Source organism: Ambystoma mexicanum, chromosome 6p (genome assembly GCF_040938575.1).
Source record: "Ambystoma mexicanum isolate Mex_15411 chromosome 6p, UKY_AmexF1_1, whole genome shotgun sequence".
NCBI lineage: Eukaryota > Metazoa > Chordata > Amphibia > Caudata > Ambystomatidae > Ambystoma > Ambystoma mexicanum.
This window is the reverse complement of record NC_090935.1, coordinates 658,530,160-658,552,587: the sequence shown is the minus strand read 5'-3', so window position 1 is coordinate 658,552,587 and position 22,428 is coordinate 658,530,160. Positions and strand designations below refer to the sequence as shown.

Here is a 22,428-nt window from a genome sequence, read left to right as displayed (position 1 = left end):
GTGCCATGTCCCCAGACCCCAAGGGAGGGTCTTGCAGAGCAGGCTACAGTCCCTAACCTCAGACAGTGGATCCCCCCTGGGGAGAAGGAGCAAATACTCTTGATTCGTCACAGCAGTCTTAAGTGAATAGCTGTTGTATAAAGTTTATTTACAAAACCAACGTTCCATCAACTTGCAATAGAAGAAATGTCACAGTAGAATCTTTATAACCTTGAGGTCACTCTGCAATTGTTTTCATTTAGCACATACCCTTTTCAAAATAGGACAAATAAAATTATCACCTTCAATAGAACAATGAATCAGAAGGAATACAATAAAAAGGAATACAAAATCCTGACTAGTCATTAAAATTACTCGGCCTTTAACAGGTTGGTTCTCATTCTCATTGATGATTTGAGAAACCCCAACAGTTGACCAATGTGATAAGGGGTATATCCGCTTTTAGCAAATAAGCCAGAGCCGGTTTGCATTGTCTAAAATGTAAAGGTTTGAGAAGTGGGATCAAGTAGTGCTGACTGGGTATCGTGCAGGCTGCGCAGGAGAAGAACAGATGTAGTAAGTGCTCTGTGTCTGCCAAATCCTACAAATATGGTTAGTTGGATTATCCCACGTCCACTTTGCAGGGATCCCATTCTGCATAATGATATTGAACCTGGCTCTGGTGATAAAGACACAATCATTCCTTAGCATGGGGCCATGACGTATAACCAGGCAACTGACCCTCAGAGAAAATGATGTACCTCCCGTGAGTTGGTTTCTTAGGTTCCAGATGTTTTCCTTCCAAATTACATCTAAGGCAGAGATCAGAAATTATACTGCATGCCAAAGATTTAGTCAAGCGTGTGCCATTGTGGAAATGGGCATTCCAATTCCCCACCTGAAAAGATTGTTTAAAAAAAAGCCACACATGGGATCTTAAATACATTTTTCTCACTAACAATCAAATGGTACAGAATGTGCTTGGTCAGCAAGTTCTGGTCATTTGTCCTGACCCTCAGTCATAACTGTACAGGTTCCAATATTAGATCAACTTCTAGCGGTTTTACTTCTAGTGGTTTATGTACTGCATAGTTGTGCGATGAGGGCGGTAAGCCCAAAATGTTTTTCATTTATGAGTTCTCCAGAACAGATAATGGTGGGATGTTATCAAAACCCCATATCCTCATCCCATATAGGGCTATAGCCTTTGGTTTGGCCTTTCATACCTGTTGTAGCGTGCTTGCTATGTATGTATTAGCTGAGAGAATGTTGATGTGCTGCAGTGGAATGTTTGGATGTGAATGATGTGTCAAGGTTCCAGCCTGAGCCAGTTGGGACAAGTCATCCTCGGTGATGGGACACGGAGTGGCTCTGTGTGCATTTTTAAACCTGACCCTTTGAGGATTTTCAGGGTACAGTTGTCACGCGCCGAAGGACTTTTAGGTATTAAAGTTATTTAGTGTGAAGTGTAGAGTCTGTGAGATGTGTTGGGCATAACCCTTTGAGGAATTGCAGGATTAGGGGTGTGAGGCACCTAAGGAATTTTAGGTATTAAAGTAATTTATCGAAATTGAGGCAGTGACTTGCCAAATGATATTTGAAGTCATGTTGACGATGTGCATGTTGGTGCTTATATTTGGCACAAAAGGTTTGGGCCAAAATGTTAGTTGTCTGAATTGGAGATATTGTAATGCACAATGCCTGTTGTGAAGGATGTGTGTGGAAAGAGATGTTTACCCGATAAGGTTTGGGGGGGTCGTGCCCTCATGTAGAGAATAGGTAGAGAAATAATGTGTCACACTGTGGAGGTCGCGCCTTATGTTAGCGTGAGAAGTGATGGTATGGTGCATCACAATATGGAGGTGGCGCCTTCTGATTATGTGAAAATGAGGCTATGAATGGATGGTAGCGCCCTCCATGTTTGAGTGAAGTTGAAATGAAGTGAAGTGAAGTTAGGTTATTCACTTCCGCTAAAGAAGTGTGTGAAGTATGTGGGTAGGCGTCCACATAAACAATTGGATGGTCGTGTCTTCTGATTGTGCAAGAGTGTTTGTGTTGGCAAGGTGTCTCACAAGTACGGACGGTAGCATCTCCCATGTTGAAGAGAAGTGTTTTAAGTATGGATGTTGTGCTAGTTTAAGTGATGAGTAGTATGGTTAGGATACTAGTTAGTAAGGTCATGACAATTGTGGCTTTGGTATTAAAGTGTAAGGATGGTGACTTTGTTGAGCGATCACCAGTAGGTGAGTCAATTCAGATGGGGAGGATGTCGCACACGCAAATCTTAGAGTGGTTAGGGTTTGGTAGGGGACGCCCCCGCCGGCCTACGTGTGTGTGTGTGTGTGTGTGTGTGCTTGAAAGATGTTTCATGACATGTTAAGTTTTGCATTTAAAGTCATGATTTAGGCCATGTTGTATTTATTTTTTTATTGGTATTTAAATCCACGGTACTACCATTTTCTGGGGGGTTTGTAGGTGCAGTTTGAGAGGCAGGTGCGGTAATGAGTCATGTGAATGCTGTTTGCTAATCAGTAGAGTGACTGTGTTCACTTTGTTCATTTGTAACAGAGCGAGATGTGTTGTATCGTGCTTGCTATGTATGTATGAGCTGAGAGAATGTTGATGTGCTGCAGTGGAATGTTTGGATGTGAATGATGTGTCAAGGTTCCAGCCTGAGTCAGTTGGGACAAGTCAGCCTGGGTGATGGGACCCAGCGATTTGCACTGTACCATCTTAGAGACTTCAAATAAAGCTTTATTTAAGGAACCTACATGAGTGTCCAAGAAGGGGGCTTTATCACAATACCCACAGAATAATTGATAGGGGTTGAGCATTAAAGAGTTTGAAAACCTCTTTGTGCCACCTATTGCTTGCGACATCCTGGAAGCCTATGTTGCCACATGCACGTCGCCATTGAAGACCGAGGAAAATTAAATCCCCAAATAATCATAGGACTCTGTAAATGCGAGACATTTCTCATCCACCCAAAAGTGACTGACTGGCTCAGGGGAGGAGTCTTGCTTTGGGTATTGCCAGACAACCCCAGCTGCCCCTGGACTTGCCTTCTGGAGGTACAGCTCCCTCCCCACAGTGCAGTCTCCTCTGGAACCACAGGGCCAGTGTCAGGGCGAGTTTCCCCTCCTCCAGGTCTCCCTGGGTCTCTACAGCTCTTCTGGTCTTTCTGCAGCTTCCTGCACCTTCCAGCATCCCCAACTCGCTCAGTGTGCGCTCTCCTGTGCCGCCTTTTATACTTCCTGGGAGATTGGATTCAGGTGTGCATGGGAGGCCTGACTTTGCCTGGCCTCATTAGTGGGACAGTCTGATCCAGAACGGGGGGGCGGAGAGGAGGGGGGGGGAGTCTATCTTCCATGTCCACGTTTTTTTATTGGTAATCCATATCCTCCCAATCTATCGCTTTCTGGTCCCAGTGGTTTTAGGGAAAAAGTGTGGAGGGATTATGGGAGTTTTTCCTGAAGAATACTGGAAAAACCTTATGGGTTTTCATCAGGGCGAAGGCGGTAACTGTAGTGTTGTGTACAAATGGGTTGTTGTAGAGCATGGGGTGACATAGGTACTTTCCCATGTTTCACTTCCGGTTTGGTATCTGTTGGACTTTGGGGGCTGGGGTAACAATATCGGTTCTGAAATGATGTATGGTAACAGAGTGAATGTCGGGTAGTGAGGTGTTAATCCATTGTCACTCAGTGTGTTTTCTGTGAGAAAGTGCCTGTGTCTGAATAGGGGGGGGGGGTTGAGTTTCTAGATACCCTACTGGGTAGGATTGGGAAAAGGTGTTGTATGGGAAGGTGTACCGCGCCTCACCTGGGTTATACCCCCGGGTCCCCCTACCTAGATGATCCTCCCTCGCTGTCCACCACCAGGGTTGGGAGCTGAGAGCGCCAGCCCTTCCCATGCCACCTCAATAAGGGATTCTTGAGGTCTATTTGGGAGAATACCCTCAGGTTTCTCACAGCACCCGCGTCCCCTCTCCCGCCACCTTTGACACATATTTAACCTCCCCCCGATCTGCACCCCATTTACCTTGTGTGCCCATTTCCCTTGCTGACACCACATCCCTGTTGCTGCAAAGGCTGCCATGGAAAGGGAGAAGGTATGTGTAGTTTCCTTCTCCCTCTTCCATGGTGGCCATCTTGGATTGTAGTGTTTTTTTTTCAAGCTGAGTACCGGCATGTTGGCCGTTTTCCCACTTGAAACAAAAAATGATTAGCATCCCGGTATGACATGCTTTGCTCGGCATGTAACTGACGGCCAGGGCACTACCTAACCGGTAATGCAACCCCACCCCCTGCTCAGGGTTTATTGCTTAAATGTATTCTTTTGTACTCTGCTGATTCATCTACTTTTACATTCTTATATATTCCTATATAATGTTCCTGTTTTTCCAAAGAAAATCCCGACTTCAACACCACTCTTTCAGATCATAAACACATTTTATGTTGCAAACATCTAGATTATTGGATATCTAAAATTAAGATTTGATAAATAACTACTTAGAGTGGATTGTGTCCTCCCACGTATTCCTCAACTTATTCCCACGTATTCCTCAACTTATGATAACTCGTTGTCCCCAGCTTCCGCTGCTTCGGAAAACATTTTTCTCTCGGCAGAGGGCGCTGTGCTCGAGGTCGTGGCGTTGATTGTCCCTCGACGGACTCCGTACTCTGTCGACGTCACCGATGGTATAAATAAGCATCCGACTCCAGAAAGTCTAGTCATTCAGGCAACATCTACATCAAAACAAACTGCATATCCCACTATTCCTCCAGATAGAGAGGATAAAAAGTTGATGCATGAGCACGTAAAGTTTTCACATCAGGCAGTATGGCCCTTAAATCGACAAATGTCACCTGTACCCTGCCCAGGTTTACCCATACCCTGTGGGACTGTATTTCGGCGGCGGCTGATCATATTCTGGAAGGCGAGGAAAGGGAAGGCTTCCTGAATATAGTCAAAGACGGGAAGGAGGCAATGGGGGAATGTCTCCAGTCTGGACTGGATACTGCTGATAGTATCAGCAGGTCCATGGCGGCAAGCGTTGTGCTATGCAGATTTGCATGGTTGAGGAAGTCGGGTTTTGCACCAGATGTGCAAGCCAGACTCCTTAACATGTCCTTTGATGGCTCGAGGCTGTTTGGCAGCAAGGCTGATGAAAGCCTAGAAAAACTTCAGACCTCGAAAGCGGCAGCTAAATCGCTTAGCGCCTCTATGCGCCAGCCTCTAAAACCCTATTCCAGCTCATCTTCCTGGAGGGGTCGTTCTTTTCGATACTACTCCTCTTTTGGTAGAGGAAGAGGACAGGCTTCTCAAAGGGGCAAAAGAAACTTCCCTCGTGGAGCACGAGGAAGAGGTGCAAAATCAGCCTCAGGAGCGGCATCTGTACCCTCAGCCACTCCTGCAGCCACCTCCAAATCCCTTTGGGACCTTGTTGCACAAAACACCAGTGGGAGGCAGGATCTCTCAGCATCTGAAGGAATGGCGGGGCATTACCTCAGATGCTTGGGCACTGGAAACAGTAGCCCAAGGTTACTGTCTCGCCTTTCTAAAAAGGTCTAAGAATCATCCACCGGGAGCCAACTCCGTCAAAATTCCAGATCCGCTCCTGTTGCAGGAAATTTTATCCCTGCTAGAGAAAGGTGCCATAGAACTGGTACCTGTAGCGAAGAGGAACAGGGGTTGGTACTCCCCATATTTTCTCATTCCAAAAAAGGACGGAAGACTGAGACCCATTTTGGACTTGAGAAAAATTCCAGATCCGCTCCTGTTGCAGGAAATTTTATCCCTGCTAGAGAAAGGTGCCATAGAACTGGTACCTGTAGCGAAGAGGAACAGGGGTTGGTACTCCCCATATTTTCTCATTCCAAAAAAGGACGGAAGACTGAGACCCATTTTGGACTTGAGAAACTTGAACAAGTTCCTCAGGAAGGACAAGTTCAAGATGGTGACTCTTTCTCAGTTCCTTCAGGCTCTCCAACTCCAAGATTGGTTGGTATCATTGGACCTTCAGGATGCTTACTTTCATGTGCCAATCCATCCAAAGCACAGAAAGTACCTGAGGTTCGCGATTGGCAATTCTTATTATCAGTTTCGAGTTCTGCCATTTGGGTTGACCTCCGCCCCGAGGGTTTTCACCAAACTGTTGGCGGTTGAGGCTGCGAGTCTCAGGAGAGGAGGTATTCACATATATCCCTACCTGGACGACTGATTGATCAGAGCAAGTTCTCCAGAACAAGCTCAGGAACATCTTTCGATCACCTGCCACTTCCTCCACAAAATGGGCTTCGCCCTCAATTTCAAGAAGTCTCACATGATACCATCGCAGAAGCTCCAGTTTATCGGAGCAGTCTTGGACACTTCCTCGGGAAAAGCCTCGCCTCCCGAAGTGAGAGCTCTCTACATCCAGCAGATGGTAACAAAATTCCAGAATGCCCAACGTCTACCGGCCTTCGATTTTCTCAGGTTGCTCGGCCTCATGGCATCCTGCATTTTCCTAGTACTAGAGTCCAGGTTAGGAAGGAGATCCCTTCAATGGGCACTCAGAACTCAGTGGTCCCAGTTCTCAGGGAATATGTCGGATCTTCTGCAAGTCCCGATTGCAGTTGCTCAGGTTCTTCTATGGTGGGCTTGCAACGACAACATTCTCAAGGGAGAGTCTTTTTGGCAACCATGGCCGGAGATAACAGTAGTGACACACGCCTCACCTCACGACAATCAGCGGTTGTTGGTCTCCATCGGAGTCCAAACTACACATCAACCTTTTGAAGCTGGGGGCAATCAGACTAGCGCTGAAGGCCTTTCTGCCCTCTGTACAGGGAAAGAATGTCCTGCTAATGACGGACAACACGGTGGCCATGTACTATCCCAACAAAAGAGGAGGAGTAGGGCCACTACCACTGTGCAGAGAGGCGATGCAGCTATGGTTCTGGGCAATACGAGAAGGAATCTCTCTATCCGCAATTCACCTAGCCGGAGAGAAGAACACGGCGGCAGACGCTCTGAGCAGGCAGAGTACGGTCTCTCACGAGTGGGAGCTGGCTCAGATAGTCCTTCTGGAGATCTTCGCCCTTTGGGGAACCCCTCAAGTGGATCTGTTCGCCACCGCGATCAACTGGAAGTGCGATCAGTACTGCTCAAGGGAATTTCCTCAAAGAGGAGCTCTGGGAGACGCATTCGTAGTGGAGTGGAAGTTTCCACTGCTGTACGCGTTTCCCCCAGTCCCTGTGATTGCTCAAGTAATCAGGAGGTTGAGAAAGTTCAGGAAAACCATGATCCTAATTGTCCCGGATTGGGCCAAGAGGACGTGGTACTGGGACCTTCTAGACATGTCCATCTGCCCTCCAATACGTCTTCCGCAAAAAAGAGAGGATCTTCTCTCGCAAGAGGAAGGTCGGGTTCTCCATCCAGCGGTCAAGACACTCAACCTTCACGCATGGTTTCTGAGAGGTTGAGATACAAGGATTGGGATCTTCCGGATGACGTAATGGAAGTCTTGCTTTCGGCCAGAAGGCCAGCAAAAAAATCTTTGTATCGATGTTGCTGGAACAGGTTTAGTAACTGGTGCAAAGATGAGGATGTGGACCCTTTTCAAATGTGGCACTCCAGTAGTGCTCTTTTCTATTACATCTAGCCGATCTGGGGCTCCAGATAGGAACAATCAAAGGACACCTTGCTGCGCTGTCCATTTTCAAGCGCACCTCGGAAGAGGTTTCATATTTCAAAATACCACTAATAAGTCCATTCTTAAAAGGACTTACTAAGGTATACCCTCCAATACCTTTTTATGTCCCAACTTGGGACTTTAAATTAGTATTAAAATACTTAACTTGCATACCTTTTGAGCCTCTGCACGCATGTCCATTGAGGCTTTTAACACTAAAAACTGTCCTTCTTGTGGCCCTATCATCAGCCCGCAGGGTTAGTGAACTTCAGGCTCTCTCATGCAAACCACCATACACTATTTTTTATAAGGATAAGGTAGTCCTTAAAGTTAAACCTTCATTCTTACCAAAGGTAGTTTCAGACTTCCATTTGTCACAAAAAATAGTACTACCAACCTTTTATCCTCCTCCTCATTTGGGCAAGGAAGAGGAGAGACTGCACAGACTAGATCCCAAGAGGGCTCTTAGTTTTTACATCTCAAGGATGTCTAAATTGAGACAAGATGACCAACTATTAGTGGGTTATACTGGTCATAAACTAGGCTTATCTGTAACAAAACGGACCATATCCCGCTGGATCATCTTAGCCATAATTGAATGCTACAGATTAGCGGGAAAAGACCCACCAGATGGGCTTCGTGCCCATTCTACAAGGGGAATGGCTACTTCTGCGGCTCTAAAGAGGGGAGTCCCGGCAGCAGATATTTGTGCAGCTGCAACTTGGAAAACAATGCATACTTTTGTCAAGCATTACTGCTTGGATACTGCCTCCTCCAATGAGGGATTATTTGCCAAGGCAGTTCTGCATTCTGTTCACGAAAACTGAAACTAGTACTCCCACCTCCAAAATTGTCACTGCTATGGGAGTCTATCATAAGATGAGGAATACGTGGGAGGACACAATCCATTCGAAGAACAAGTTACTTACCCACTGTGACGTTCTTTCAACTGGATGTTCCTCCCACGTATTCCTCATCGACCCTCCCATCCTACCCCACAGTACAGTTTACGTTTTCTTACACTTTCCTCTTACGATGAGTGCATCAGTTATGGGGCACGCCTGGGTGTTCCTCCTATATGTTTCATCGAAAAAACAGAACTGAAGCAACGGGCGTGGCTTGAGCTATTTATACCATCGGTGACGTCGATAGAGTACGGAGTCCGTCGAAGGACAATCGAGCACCCTCTGCCGAGAGAATTTTTTTTTCTGAAGCAGCGAAGCTGGGGACAACGAGTTATCATAAGATGAGGAATACGTGGGAGGAACATACAGTCGAAAGAACGTTACAGTTGGTAAGTAACTTGTTCTTTATTAGTAGTCTGCTGGTTTTATTTTTCTTGTATCTTTCCTCCCACACAGGCACATGCCAGGGCATACAAGCAGAGAGGTTCTGATCATTTTTGGCAGCCTGACAACCTGCGATCCATCAAACATCTATGAACTTATAAAGGTATTGTATCAACTCTTCCGGAATTAAAAACATACTGTTTTTGTCATCGACCTTTTCTTAGGATACAATAGAATGAATACACACATTTGCTTGCTATAGGAGCTTAACTGGCTGATTCATGGAATTATTTGCGCCGAAAATCGGGTATTGGTGAGCCATTCTGCCCGCAAATCCCTGTTTAATAAATGCGGATTTGCGGGCAGAATGGCGCACAAATCCCCGATTTTCGGCGCAAAAATTCCATGAATCAGCCCGTATATATTTTCCAAAAATCAAAAATGGCATCAAAGCAGTTGCTTACGTTTCTGAAAGCTCTTTTTAAACCTTTATTTTACAAAATGAGGATTATGTAAATTGATTCTTGCACATTAAGCTCATTCTTTTCTTGAAACATTGGGTTGAGGATATTTCTGCGCATTCTTATTCCACTTTATTAATCACATACATGGGTGGAGCTCTTGAGGGGTGCGGAAATAACTTTTTTGGAACCGTAGGTGTTTGCAAATAATTCCAAATGTATGTTTGTGATTGTTTCAAAGGAAGAACATTTTGTGTCCCCCAATCCCACACACATAAGTGAAGGGAAAGCACCTTTAGTGTCTCGCATTAAAGGGTATCTACTTCTGATGTGTTTTTTTACTTTTCTACCTCATTGTAGAGGTAGACATGTAAACAATAAATGGAAACGCACATTACACTCATGATCATTTCTATTTGTAAATTGTTGCAGGTAGTCTGGAAAGATTGCTTGCAGGCTGTCTTTTGTGTTGTGCATAGTAAGTTAAGGGAGATCTGGGCACGGGAAAAGAGCAGCTGGTATGCCCCAAATCCAAGCGCAGTCTGCAGCAAATCGAGAACCTGCGGCCCCCATGCTAGTTTTGTGAATCAGCCCAGCTGCAAAAACTGTAGTTGTTTTCTCCCTTTGTGAATGAACAGGGCCATTGGAGTTAGGAATTGTTTTTGTGTGCATATTAGCAATTAAACTGTACACAATAGTTACTGCAAAAATGCAAGACATTTCTGATACCTTAAATGTTTTATACCACAATACCTGCTGTTCACTTAATGCATAAGGACAGAGAAATGGCCAAGTCCGAAAATAACACTCTCCCCCCCCCCCCCCAGCCAACTAAGTTGTTCTCACCATTCTTGTTTTATCTATGAATTGCTTTTTTACCAACCAATCCTTTGAGGTGCAGATATTATCTGTAAGCAAGGCCTGGATGCATACCTATTAAGGGGTTAATATCTTTATCCAATTGTGAAACCTTCCAATGTCTACCCAACATTTTGCAGTCTATATGGATTGGTTTGAGAAGTTTGTCAAGAAACCAATGGTGGGGCCCCTATTTTTGTCTCCCGCAAACTTACCTTTCGTTGGTATCCTCGGCAGGTACGTCACCCAATCGGGTTGCTGCAAACCGGGGCTACATCACACAAACCTATCCTGGCGTCAGATGCACCCAAATACCCTCCCTGCCCATAAACAAATCCTCAAGGTAACAACCATAGTAAAGTTTTCTTTAGCCATTTCTCTCCATTGTTTCCAAGGCCCAGATTTGCTCCCATCAGCAAACCACCAGGTCGGCATAGGAGGGAGCTAACCACAAGCCCATTTCGGTACCCTGAAACTGAATATAATATTTTGCCAAACATGAGGCCTATATTCTCTAAACATAGCTTGACGTGTCTAATAATATATGCTTGTGTTCCGTAAGACTAATGTAGAAAAATAATTACGACTGACCTAGAAAAATAATTGTAAGCAAAATAGCTAGGATGTTGAGGGGGGGGGGGGGTGTGTGTGTCTGTGTATATATGTGCTATGCACTTTATCCTAGGTTCCTAACCACAGGAAAAACCTATATATAGAGGACTACTTGTATGCCTTGCACAAAAGTATGTAGACAAATATTTAGCACTAGGAATATCTTTTCACTGGAAGCATCCAAGTAAGGAATAATCTGTGTTCCAGAGGGTTACTTTATATCCTTAAAGAATGTGCTCTCATCCACGCTTAAAGGAGGGGTGCACTCATGTTTTGAAATAGAGCAATTACAATAGAGCAATTACAATGACATCTGCATCAAACCATATATTGGTATACTTGATTATTTCTTTCAGTGGTTCTTAAATTACATTTTGTAAAATTAATAGCTGTGACCGGCACTTGTCCCCAACCACCATCTTTTGATTATTCAATCTGCTGCATGATCACCTTAAAGTTACGTTCCCTGGTGTAAATAAATAATTGTCTGTGCCCCTCTGGGACCTCAGCTGCAAATGCGATACAGCGTGCCTTGTTATGAAATTCTTGCACGATGGAGACAAACATTCTTTCTACGCAATGCATGCAGGTGTTTCCATGGAAACACGAGACGCCTCTGCGTTTAATAATGATGAACAAGACTTTCACTTTACCACTATTTTTGTTTTTTCTCACTTTGTGTTTAATTTATTTCTCTGCTACAAGACTTATACTTTGTGGTATACTGATACTAACTCCATTATCACCTACAACAGAACAAGTTATTTCTGCAACTGTAAAGTGCTCTTGTCTATTGGCTTCCAATTTATATAGTGTACCTTGTTTGTGTAATGGCTTATTAAGCAACTATATGTCTATTGATGTCTTATTTGTACCATGGGCTGATTGAACATTTATTTCTCCAGCATGGGGTCTGGCATGGATTCACATGCTCATGAATATTCCCCGTCAGGCTGGGAATCCTCGGTAAAGAAAAAATCAGTATCAGTTTCGTTTCTGATCTGGCTTTCTTAGTAGTAACCAATCACTGGTCTCTGGGTCATACTGCCCCCAGCCAACAACTGCCCTCTTCCTAAGCCCCGCCCCTGGCAGCCATCCTCAGATTTTTACCACACGTTCAAGTGTTGGAGTCCTCGTGCTATAGCTCTCCAGCTTTTACTGCATTTTGCCTTTTTTTTTTAAAGAGATTTATCTCATTTTTTTCAGTCAATCGAGCCTCAAGCTCCACTGTTTCTACTTCCGATCAACGGGGACTCGTTTCAGAATTTTGTACGCCCCTCAAGGGCGAAGTGTTCGTCGAGTTACGCTTCTTGGAGGATTCCTGAAGTTTCTGAGGCCTACCTCGTGGACATGGCCCAGGAGAAAGGAAGCTCGACACCCGGATCCACGCTGTTCAGGAACTGCCCTGGATGCGGATTACAGAATATGTTCAAGGAGGACGAGCATTCGAGATGCCTCTACTGCCTTCAAGGAGACAAAACGCACATGGAGAAGGACACTGCGTTTTGCATGAAGATGACGGATCGGACTATGAGGGATCGTCAGACCCGTCTCGCCAACTGGCTGGAAGGAAAGAGCCCAGCAGGTGTAACGTTCACCTGGTATCCACGGGGACGTCACTCAGCCTGTTCTGACCTCTTACGACCTTCAACCTTTCCCTGGAGTCTACTTGACTGGAGCCTGGGCCTGAAACACAGGATTGGTAGAGTCTAAGTCCCTATTGACTCTGTGTGCTTGAACCCCTTCTTCCCCGGGTTCCAACCCTTCCCTTTGATCCACAGCTCACCTTGTTTTATTGGAAAGTGTGCTCTCCGTCCTGCTTTCAGTGCAGGGGCGCGTTGATTGATGCAGGCTCGTTGCTGCCTAGTTACTTGACTGGCAAGAGTCCGACAGGTAAGTATAATGAGTCTTTTCAACAGTTCTCTAATTTCGTTCCTTTCTTTCCTTAGATGATGGCCGTTGTCCGGGGATGGCGACGTGCTGCTGAGATGGGTAGCGCTGAAGGTGAGTGAGAGCGCGATGCGACCCTTTTGTATTTGTATTGAAATGATTTCTTTTTCTGTGTCTTTTAGGTGCCGCAACGTTTTCAGCGTGGATGCCAGTTCTGAAGAAGAAATGCGGTGAAAAAGCATGGTATGCAGCACCTCTAGATGTTTACACGCTAACCTGGAGTGTCTTTTCCCTCTTGCAGATGGATGAGAAGTTCCGGAGACAGAGTTCCCCAGAGCGGCTGGGATTCAGGTAAGCGTTTGAAGCTCGTACAGTATTTAAAAATAAGCGAAGAATTGCTGAATGCTTACTAATGCCTTTTTTCTGTTGTTTTCCCTTTTCCTTAGGAAGCAGCGTGCAGGAATGGGAATGACACCACCGAAGATGCCCGCTGAACAGAAGGAGCGATGAATGATGGGCAGAAGCGCCGCAAGGTAAGGCTGTTCCTAACGGTGTTCTTGCAGGAGCTGAGCGCAGAAGAAAGATGCAGGCCTACTGGAGACCGATCCGAACACGGTGAGTGTCACACTGCAGGTGCAGAAAACACAAAGCATGTTTCTCAGCCTGGGCCTGGCTTAAATAGTCTCTGGGTATCCCAGGTGTCTCTGCGCTGAACCACACCCAAAAGACTAGACTGCACATGCAGTTCAGGGAATCGAAATATGTGGGGGCATCCATCTTGTCCCCATCAATGCACTACAAGTCCAATCCCCAATGTTATCCTATGGGTGTAAGTGAGTCTGGTGCCACAAGCGCCAAGTCTGACTCCAAGTGGGTCTTTGGAGGGATGGACAGGCCCTTGAGGGCCATGTAGGTGATCGTGGCCTGCTCCAGCCTGACATCTTGGAGGGCTGGAGAAATGAGGGGCAGGAATCATGACAGCAGGTATGAAGAAGACGTCCGAGCGGTCGTCTAAGTCCTGTGAGGGCGCTCCGGCGACGGGGGCCCAACAGCAGGCAAAGCACCGCGAGTCCACGGGCACCGGGAGCGTCGAACGGTCGGGCTCCTTGGCTGCCAGGCAGGGCGCCAGGGCCGGTCTTTGACCAGACTGCACCCCAGGGAGGAAGCATCCTTGGGGACCCCCCCCCCTCCCCTGCTGACAGGTCTCCAAAATGCTCTATAACGAAAGGGGTGTGTTCTAATAGACTAATTACTTGTACACGGGATGTGCATTTGTTCTTAAAGAAGCCGGTTAGTGGCTGTTTATTTACAACTCAGCAGAACAAAAAGCATACTCACTTCAGCTTTTACCAAACGTAATGGTCAGTAGGGGGTTATTTTCCCTCCTTTAGCATTGTATTTATTCAATGTTGTTTCATTTCTTTTTCTCTACTACTGTTGTGGGATCTCAGTTATTACATGTATACAGTCATGAGAAACCGGTTGGAGACGAATGAGACTCCTACTATATACAGTGCACGTAAAGCAGAATTTGGCAAATAAGACATTTCCTCTGTGCATACAACATAAATAAATCAGTGAAGCATCACAAAAAGGTATTGGTATGTGATGTCATCCGTTTGTCCAAGCTGGAAGTCTGTTTGAACCTGTCTTCCTAGTTTTAGTCTGGAACAGGAATAGATAATGGGTCAGGGCGGCCGGATCTTTGTACTACACAGTTGGTATATGGGTCTCCAAAATGACGACAAAAAATGTATTGTGTAATTATTGTGAATATACCTTGACACACAGTGGGCATCATTCAGAGTTCAGTGGTATTTCACAGTAAATCTGCCCAAATACCGCCAGAATGAGTTACCATAACCACCACTTGGTCCCGTGGGTTTGCCACAGGGATTACAATACACGTGGTGGTAGGGCAGTGGTAGTCCCCATTTATGGAGTTGGTCATTTTTGCTGAATTACTGAGTGGTAATTCCACCGACCTCTGGAGGAAGCATGGAGGATATAACCCCAGCATCATGCAAGTAGAATCTCACTGTATTTCACCTTCTCAGTTCGAAATCTGGAGAAAATGCAAGTCAATCTGTGTTGTATAAATCTTCAATTCTTCTAGGATCATAAATATAAGTTGATTAGTTATCCAACTTGTTGGTACACTGTTTATAATTCTAAAGACATGGAAGATATCCCTATTTCTGTAAGGACCTGCATCTGTGACCAGCTTGCCACACAAATTAATGTAGGCTACAGCTTGTGCATTACCCTACTTGGGATACCACACCTCTAAGCATAGCCACATTTTGGGTCTACGGCGCAGCAACCAGCATAGAAGACACTAATGAAGATCTGTATTTTTTAACAAGCTAGAGAAAGTGACACGTTTTTGTTTGTAAAATTCACAATAACATATGCCATTAATAAACAGGAGGGAGACTTGGTTCCCTGACTACATAGATGCACACTAAATCCTTAAATGTGCAGCTGTAGAAAGAGACCCTTCCCTGTATTTGCTGCTGAAGATGTCCTGGGGAAGAGGGGTGTGTAGGGGTGGTAAAGATAGTTGAATTTTAAATAGAGAGAAAATGGTGAAAAGTAACGCATTTATCATTTCCGTGGGGAGGTCTGGGCAGTAGGGTCTGAGGGGGCGGTGTATGCTCATGAAACATTAAGATCCATGATATGGCTATAGATTGTGTTATGGTGTGCTTTGATCACAAAGGTCAGAGCAGGCCCACAGCTCATGTAATACTTAATTATCCTTACAATAATGTGCAATTAATACTTTACAGGACGTATTTTCACGTCAGTGTCTCACCATTTGACATTCTAAAGCAGCCTTCATTGCATTTCTAAGCTCTACTCTCTTTACACTGACATTATTTTTAATTGTTTTTTTATAACGCACATAATACCGTACCCGCGGTCGGTTTCTAAGTGTGGATCCAGGATTCACACTTCTGTTGCTCTCCGTGGTCTTGCTTCCAAGACCCACGCGTTGCCCCTGTGCTATCGAATTATACAATCCACTCTCAAAAGGTGAGAACTGACTGCAGTGGATGTTACAAGTGCATTGGCTTGCTTTTCATAAAATGAAATGATATATGGTTTGGAAATGGGGCGCAAACAATATTTTTTTTCAGAAATGCAATGAACATTACCTCTTCTCAACCTAGACGTCTTAGTCCTTTACTGCAAAGGGCACACCAGCGCAGAGCCTTCGACCATCCATTAATTGCAAATACTTTAATGATTACTTTCTATCAAAAGAACTTCATCTAAATGGCATGGTCACAGAACATACAATGGCTGTTATGTAAAACCTGTCTGATAGCCGGATGGCTGTTAACAGGGAGGGGATGACTGAGTACTGCCAAGTACAAATGAGAGGGAATCTGTTATCAGCTAGTGCTGTCTGGAGTATAAAGAAGGCAGCCACCTTGTATTAGCAATATCTCGTGTATCAGGCCCCTTTAAGGTCATGACCTATGCTTTGATTTAAATAGTTTGTTAGGAACAGTTTATTAGCACTTGATACAAAATGTCTTGAAACCTTTTTGCATTACAGAGGTGAACCTACTATTTACCAAAGATCATACTTTAGTAAAGCTCATAATTACTGAAATAATTTCAATTGTCTGCTTCCAAGTAATACGGTCGTATGTAGCCGCTGGCATGATCGCAGTAGATACATGCACAGAGCACATTACTGTTTATTCCATCACACAGCATTCCTTGTTTAGTCAGTGTGACGACCCCTGAAGAACAAATCTTTGTGGAGAAAACTACCATTTTCACTGTGAGATGCTGGACAATACCTGACTTTTTTGCTTGTGCACTAAGACTTTCTTGCTTAGCCCGTAAACGTGAAACGTTACGTTCCTCATGCAATTATTTTGTTAACATCTAACGGGCCAGCAGTTGCTGTGCTTTTTAAGAATCTTAGCAAATTCCAGGTCCTACAACATCGGGTGAGAAAGGGGGAAAAGCAGACTGGGATGGAGCAAGTCAGCTGGTGAAGTCCAGAGCTCCAGTGGCCTCTCCTGCACTATGTCGTCAGTGGTCTAATGACATGCACAGCATGTGCAACCATATGCTGCCACAGACCTTCATGAGCACTGCCCCCACATTACCTGTGCCCACAAAGCTCAAAGGGGGCAGTGCACATGTGCAAGGCACAAGAAGAAGGTTCATGTAAAACGCAATCGGATACAAAAAACAAGAAATTGCTTGGGTCCACAGTTTTTGCAAATACACATAAAAGGCCCACCATTTTAAATCTACCACATCAGGCCTCCCATCGTCGATCACAATATCTCTCCATGGCAAAAGATCCAGCAACCACCATACACTGTTTGCATCTTTTTTGCATCTAAAATGAAAGCAAAACTTAACATGTGTTGGGTTCATTATTCAGAGGTAAATGCTGGTTAGCAGAAAACCCCATTGGTGCCACATATGCTGAAATGTGTACGAAAAACCATTCACTCCAGTGATTCACCAGTTGTCTTTCCGAATCAGCACGCGCTGCATTCTTTTGCTGTTTAATGTGCGATCGGCTGAATAGAAGGTGTCAACTCACGTTGTGAAGAGGTGGCACTGCTTGGTGCAAAATGCAATATTCGGCCTCAGAAATAGTTCCCTGTAACACTGATAATATGGCAAATGTATGGGCCTAAAAATGACAGGCTGGCACAGTCAGAGGGAGAAAAGCAAAGCTGCATCAGTCACAAAGCCTTTCACACCAAAGTCAAAAATGCCCGGCATGATGGCAGTTTGCCGAGTTCTGCAGCTTGCGTAGCGGAGAACTCCAAATACTGGCCCTTCATGGTTATCCAAGAGAGCCTGGCTGAACTATGCATGACTTTGGAAGTGCCACCAGGGTTGGACTGCAGATACAGCTTCTGGGATCTGTAGGGTTGTAGAGACGGAGTGCCAGGGCGTTATGCAGGACCTGCTGTGCTCATGTGCTGCTGCGTGTCTGATGAAGCACTGGTGACCGGGGAAACACCTGGCTCTTTGCTGTAGTATTGATCAGAGTAAAAGCGCTGTACTTGCCCCCTCTCACCTTCCTCTGTGTTGGTGTGAACATTGTGTGTATAGGCAACAGACATGCTGGTTGAAGTAGGTGGTTTCACCTCTGAGGTTTTACTAGGTGCAGGTTCACTTGGAGTCAGATGAGTCTGCTGCTCTGTTTATCAAACCCCATCCTTCATTTACAATTCACCTTATTGCAGCACGCAGATTGCAAATGACCAGCAGATTCTTCAGGTTAGGCAGGAAATTACACCACCTTCCGATTTCTACTCTCTGCCACTTCAGCAAACCACCCAAAATAACTACATGTCAACCACTGGACCAACCCAACAGATGGTGCTTTCCATTGTGGACTCCCAGCTTCCTATGATGAATTTCAGCTCCATTCAACAGCCGCCATCCTTGATGCCTATTGGGCATGCCATGCAGCAGATGCAGACCCAGAACATGTCTATGCGTCCCACCAACCAGGTTCACACACAGCTCCATCCAGTGGAGATGAAACCCTTTCAGGAATACAGGAAAATTAGCAGCTTGGGAGGATCGGGTGGGCGAGCCCCAGCTTCAAACAGGCTGAAGTCTCCAGGCTCCAACTACGGTGGTGTGATCAAAGCTGAACGGTTCAATATATATCAGCGTGCCCCTCAAGCGGATGTGGTGCACTGGGCTATGAAACCCTGGGAGAGGCCCCACCAGGCTCACGACAACAGTAACCTTTGCCCTGCGAGGCGGCCAGAGCTGGACAATCGGCCCCACAGCACAGTGGAAAAGCAGGAATCAAGAGGGACCAGCAGTCGCTAGGAGGAGGGAGCACGTCAGACCTCCTGCAGTGCTGTTGGTGCGAATGCCCATCTACCAGGAACCGGCAAACCTTGGAATGCCCATTTTTTCTAACAGGAGTTGGGACTGTTGAGAGAGACAAAACATGAGTATTTCTATGACAACCAGAGAAACGATCCCTTTTTAAATATTCCACTCCCATCCCCGACAGAGGAAACCCACCTCTTCACGCTGCGAGAGCTTCTCATGAAATCTGTTGATCCTCTCTTCCCCTTTTTCGTTCCTTCTTCCAACCCTTTGGAAAAGTGAGGATTATCATAGTTGTTGCCTACAATTTTTCAAATAAAGTGGTGTTTTAAGTCAACCATTTGCTGAAGTCCAAGTATTATGGAAGGAACTCCTTTAATGCCAGTTCTGATAGTAATAGCGCCTGCATCAAGGAGTTGATCTCTCAAAAACACAGAAAAATAAACCTATTTGAGACACTAATGTATTGACTGTAATGCAGTCTTTAGAAGCTACCATTTCTTTTTTATCGCTAAAGCTTTCGGAAGTTAGAAATGTAGACCACTGTAACATATAACTGGACTCTGGGAGGTTGGCAGGATTTGGGGCAGAAAAGGCTTTTGAAAGAAAAAAAAATCACTGGCATGCTGCATTAGCACTGAAGGAGCTGTTTTTCATTGGCTGCATCAACGCAGCATGTACAGTTACGCATGATTGAAAGCATGATTTTTAATTGTACAGCTTGCGATTGGCTACACTCATAACAGGCTGGGAAGAAACATAGAGTGCCGTAATTAACACTTCATGCACAGCCTTAGAAAAGAAAGCGTGACAGCGCCCAGCTGTGCATTTTACAGAGAACACTGGACTTGATTAACTTTGTCACCCTGTTGTTGGCGCCCCCCCTACATGTCTGCACCTAAGGCACCTGCCTGGGCTGCCTTATGCAAAGACCGGCCCTGCAGGGTGCACCTTCACCTGCGCCATCAACCACGAGCCAACGCTCTGGCTCAGGGAAGAGAAAGTCCGAGAACCCGGCTAAGCTTCTGGAGAGGCCCCAGTCGATCTCGAAGGAACCAGCCGAGGGGGAACGAGGTGAAGGTGGTGAAGGCCTTGATTCACCCGACTAAGGCCTCTACCGAAGTAGTCGCGACGGCCCTGGCGAAGCCTATGGAGGCTACCCCAGTGGAGGCGACCTTGGCGCCCAGAGTTTCCCTGCCACCGCGGAGGGAATCTTCTTTTCAGCCCATCGAGAAGACCCCTGTGAAGACCCTGGTGGAAAAAGAGGGGGCGGGCCGGTGGCCGTTACAGACATGGACACAGCCTCCGAGGAGGAGTTGGTGGAAGTCGTGGAGGGCCTCAAGAGGAAGTTTGGGGAGGCCCCGTCCCACGGGAGGAATCCCCACGAGGGGGACGAAGAAAGTGACGGTGGCGCCAACGAGGCTCCCGTGGAAGAGGAGCAACCATCGTGCCCGTCGCAACCCGAGCCAGAGGATAACTCGGTGACCATTTTGATGGCAATCCAAACCTTATGCACAGAGATAAGGACGAGATTGCCCCTACCCCCAATGGATGACCCAGCGGAACCGGGCCCATCGGGAAGCCCTGCAAACAAGAGGAGAAGTCATCCACCCCCGCGCTTCCAGCCCTCACGGCCTTCTCAGCCTTTGTCTCCTTCCCCTATCCCTGGGGATGACACGGGAACAGATATGGCCACGACGGGGACGGATGACGACGACGACGACGGTGGTGACGACGGGACGTACCTCCCATCACCACCTCCTCGGGCCTTCCCGCCCAACGAAATTGGCTCCTTCCACTCCATGATTGCCAGGGCATCCGAGCTTTTCCAGCTCTGCCCCGAAGAACAAAAGAAGGAATGATTCCTCTACCAACGGCGCAAGGCCAAAAGAAAGACCGTTTTCGCAGTGCCGTTGCTGGATGACATCTGGGACAAGGGACTTGTTCATCTGAAGAACCCGTCCACGACACCTGCCAAGAGGGACCGGTACGAGAAGTACCGGGTCCCCGAGGCCGCCCCTTTGTGCCTTAGAGCACAACCAACCCCGGATTCGGTCGTCTCGGCGGCAGCCAAGAAGAAAGCGGCGGGGGCATCGGCCTCAACTTCGACTTCCCCACTGGACAGCGAGGGAAAGAAACTGGATGCCATGGGACGAGTCATCTCGTCGGCGGCGACGACGATTAAGGTGGCCATCGTCCTAGCTATTGTGGCCCGCTACGACAGGGAGTTGTGGTACAAGATCGCCCCCCTGTTGGACTTCCTACCGGACGACAAGAGGGCAGACACCCTGGTGATCCTACAGGAAGGTGAGGTGGCGTCGGACCACGCCATAACGGTGGCCACGGACATTGCCGACACCGGTTTCCGCCAGTTGGTCAACAGCGTTTGCCTTCGACGGCAGGGGTTGCTCAAGGCGACGGATTTCCGCCAAGACGTGCAAGCCAAGGATTTGGACATGCCCTTCGACGGGAACAATCTGTTTGGGAAGACAGTGGATGAGTCACTGCAGCTCATCAAGACCGACACAGAGACGGCTCGGGCCTTGGGAGTTCTACAGCAACGATGGCCGCCCTTTCGGAACTCCGGAGGCAAGCAAGGTGCCTCCAAAGGATTCGGCGGCGGCTCCTCGACATAGCGTCAGGCGGCCCGCTCCTCATCGCAGGAAGCCTACAGGGGACGAGGCAAGTCAGTTGGATCTCGCCGTCGTCGCCAAAGAGGCCAAGGCGGCAAGGCTGCTGCCGAGCAAGACTGAACCGGCCGTTACGTCGCGCCCCCATTGGAGCACCCTGCTGGGAGGCCGGCTGACAAAGTTCGTCAGCAGGTGGGAGTCCATCTCCACTGACCGTTTGGTGCTGGATGCCCGGACCCACGGGCACACTCTCGAATTTCTAAAGAAGTGCCCCCGCATTCCTCCCGTGGCCAGGAAGGAAAGCCACATCCCTCAACTGCTGTTAGAGGTAAGGGCGATGCTCAAGAAAGGAGCCATTGAGCTCGTCCCAAAGATGCTCTGGGGCTCCTGAGTATACTCAAGATACTTCCGCGTCAGAAAGAAGACAGGAGGATGGCGTCCCATCCTGGACCTGCGTCGACTAAACAAATACATCGAGGCACAAGTTCCGGATGGTCGCCCTCCGGCGCGTACTGGGCCAGCTGGAGGAAGACTACTTCCTATCGTCGTTGGATTTGGAGGATGCGTACTTCCACATCCCCATTCTAAAAGGACACCAAAAGTTTCTCAGGTTCGTAGTCCAAGGTCGGCACTACCAGTTCAAGGCCCTCCCATTCGGATTGAAGTCGGTGCCCAGGGTATTGACCAAGTGTCTAGCACCAGTGGCGGCGCGGCTGCGCCTGCGCCTGCAGGGGATCCAAGTCTACCCCTACCTGGACGATTGGCTCATCAGCATCAGCAGGGACAAGGGAACTCACCGTCGAGAACACAGCGAAGACCGTCCGGCTGCTCACGGACCTGGGATTCTCCATCAACTTCCCCAAATCCCACCTGGTCCCCGTCGCTGGTCGCACTGTTTCTGGGAGCCAAGCTCGACACAGTAGCGCGATTGGCCTCGCCGTTGGAGGAATGGACGAAGGCCATCCTGGGCAAGGTGCAGCGTCTGCTGGCCACGGATGTGGCTAGGGTGCGGTCCATCAAGTCCCTTCTCTGGATGATGTCCTCGTGCATCTATCTGGTGCACCTGTGCAGGCTTCGGATGCGTCCCTTACAGGAGTTCCTCGACGCCCGTTGGATGCAAGCGGCGGGCAGCTTCAAGGACAGGATCCCGCTCAACACGTTTTTCCGCCAAGCAATTCGGTGGTGGGGCA

At 47.1% G+C, this 22,428-nt stretch overlaps 1 protein-coding gene across 3 annotated transcripts in view; it reads left to right on the top strand.

The window, feature by feature from the left end:
* Positions 1-22,428, top strand: part of LOC138511696 (general transcription factor IIH subunit 2) — a 1,250,606-nt gene that overhangs the window by 564,037 nt on the left and 664,141 nt on the right. For all 3 annotated transcript variants that reach the window (XM_069627529.1, XM_069627530.1, XM_069627531.1), the window contains exon 9: positions 9,016-9,106. In XM_069627529.1, the coding sequence (XP_069483630.1) occupies positions 9,016-9,106 (91 nt within the window). The remainder of the gene's footprint in view (positions 1-9,015; positions 9,107-22,428) is intronic.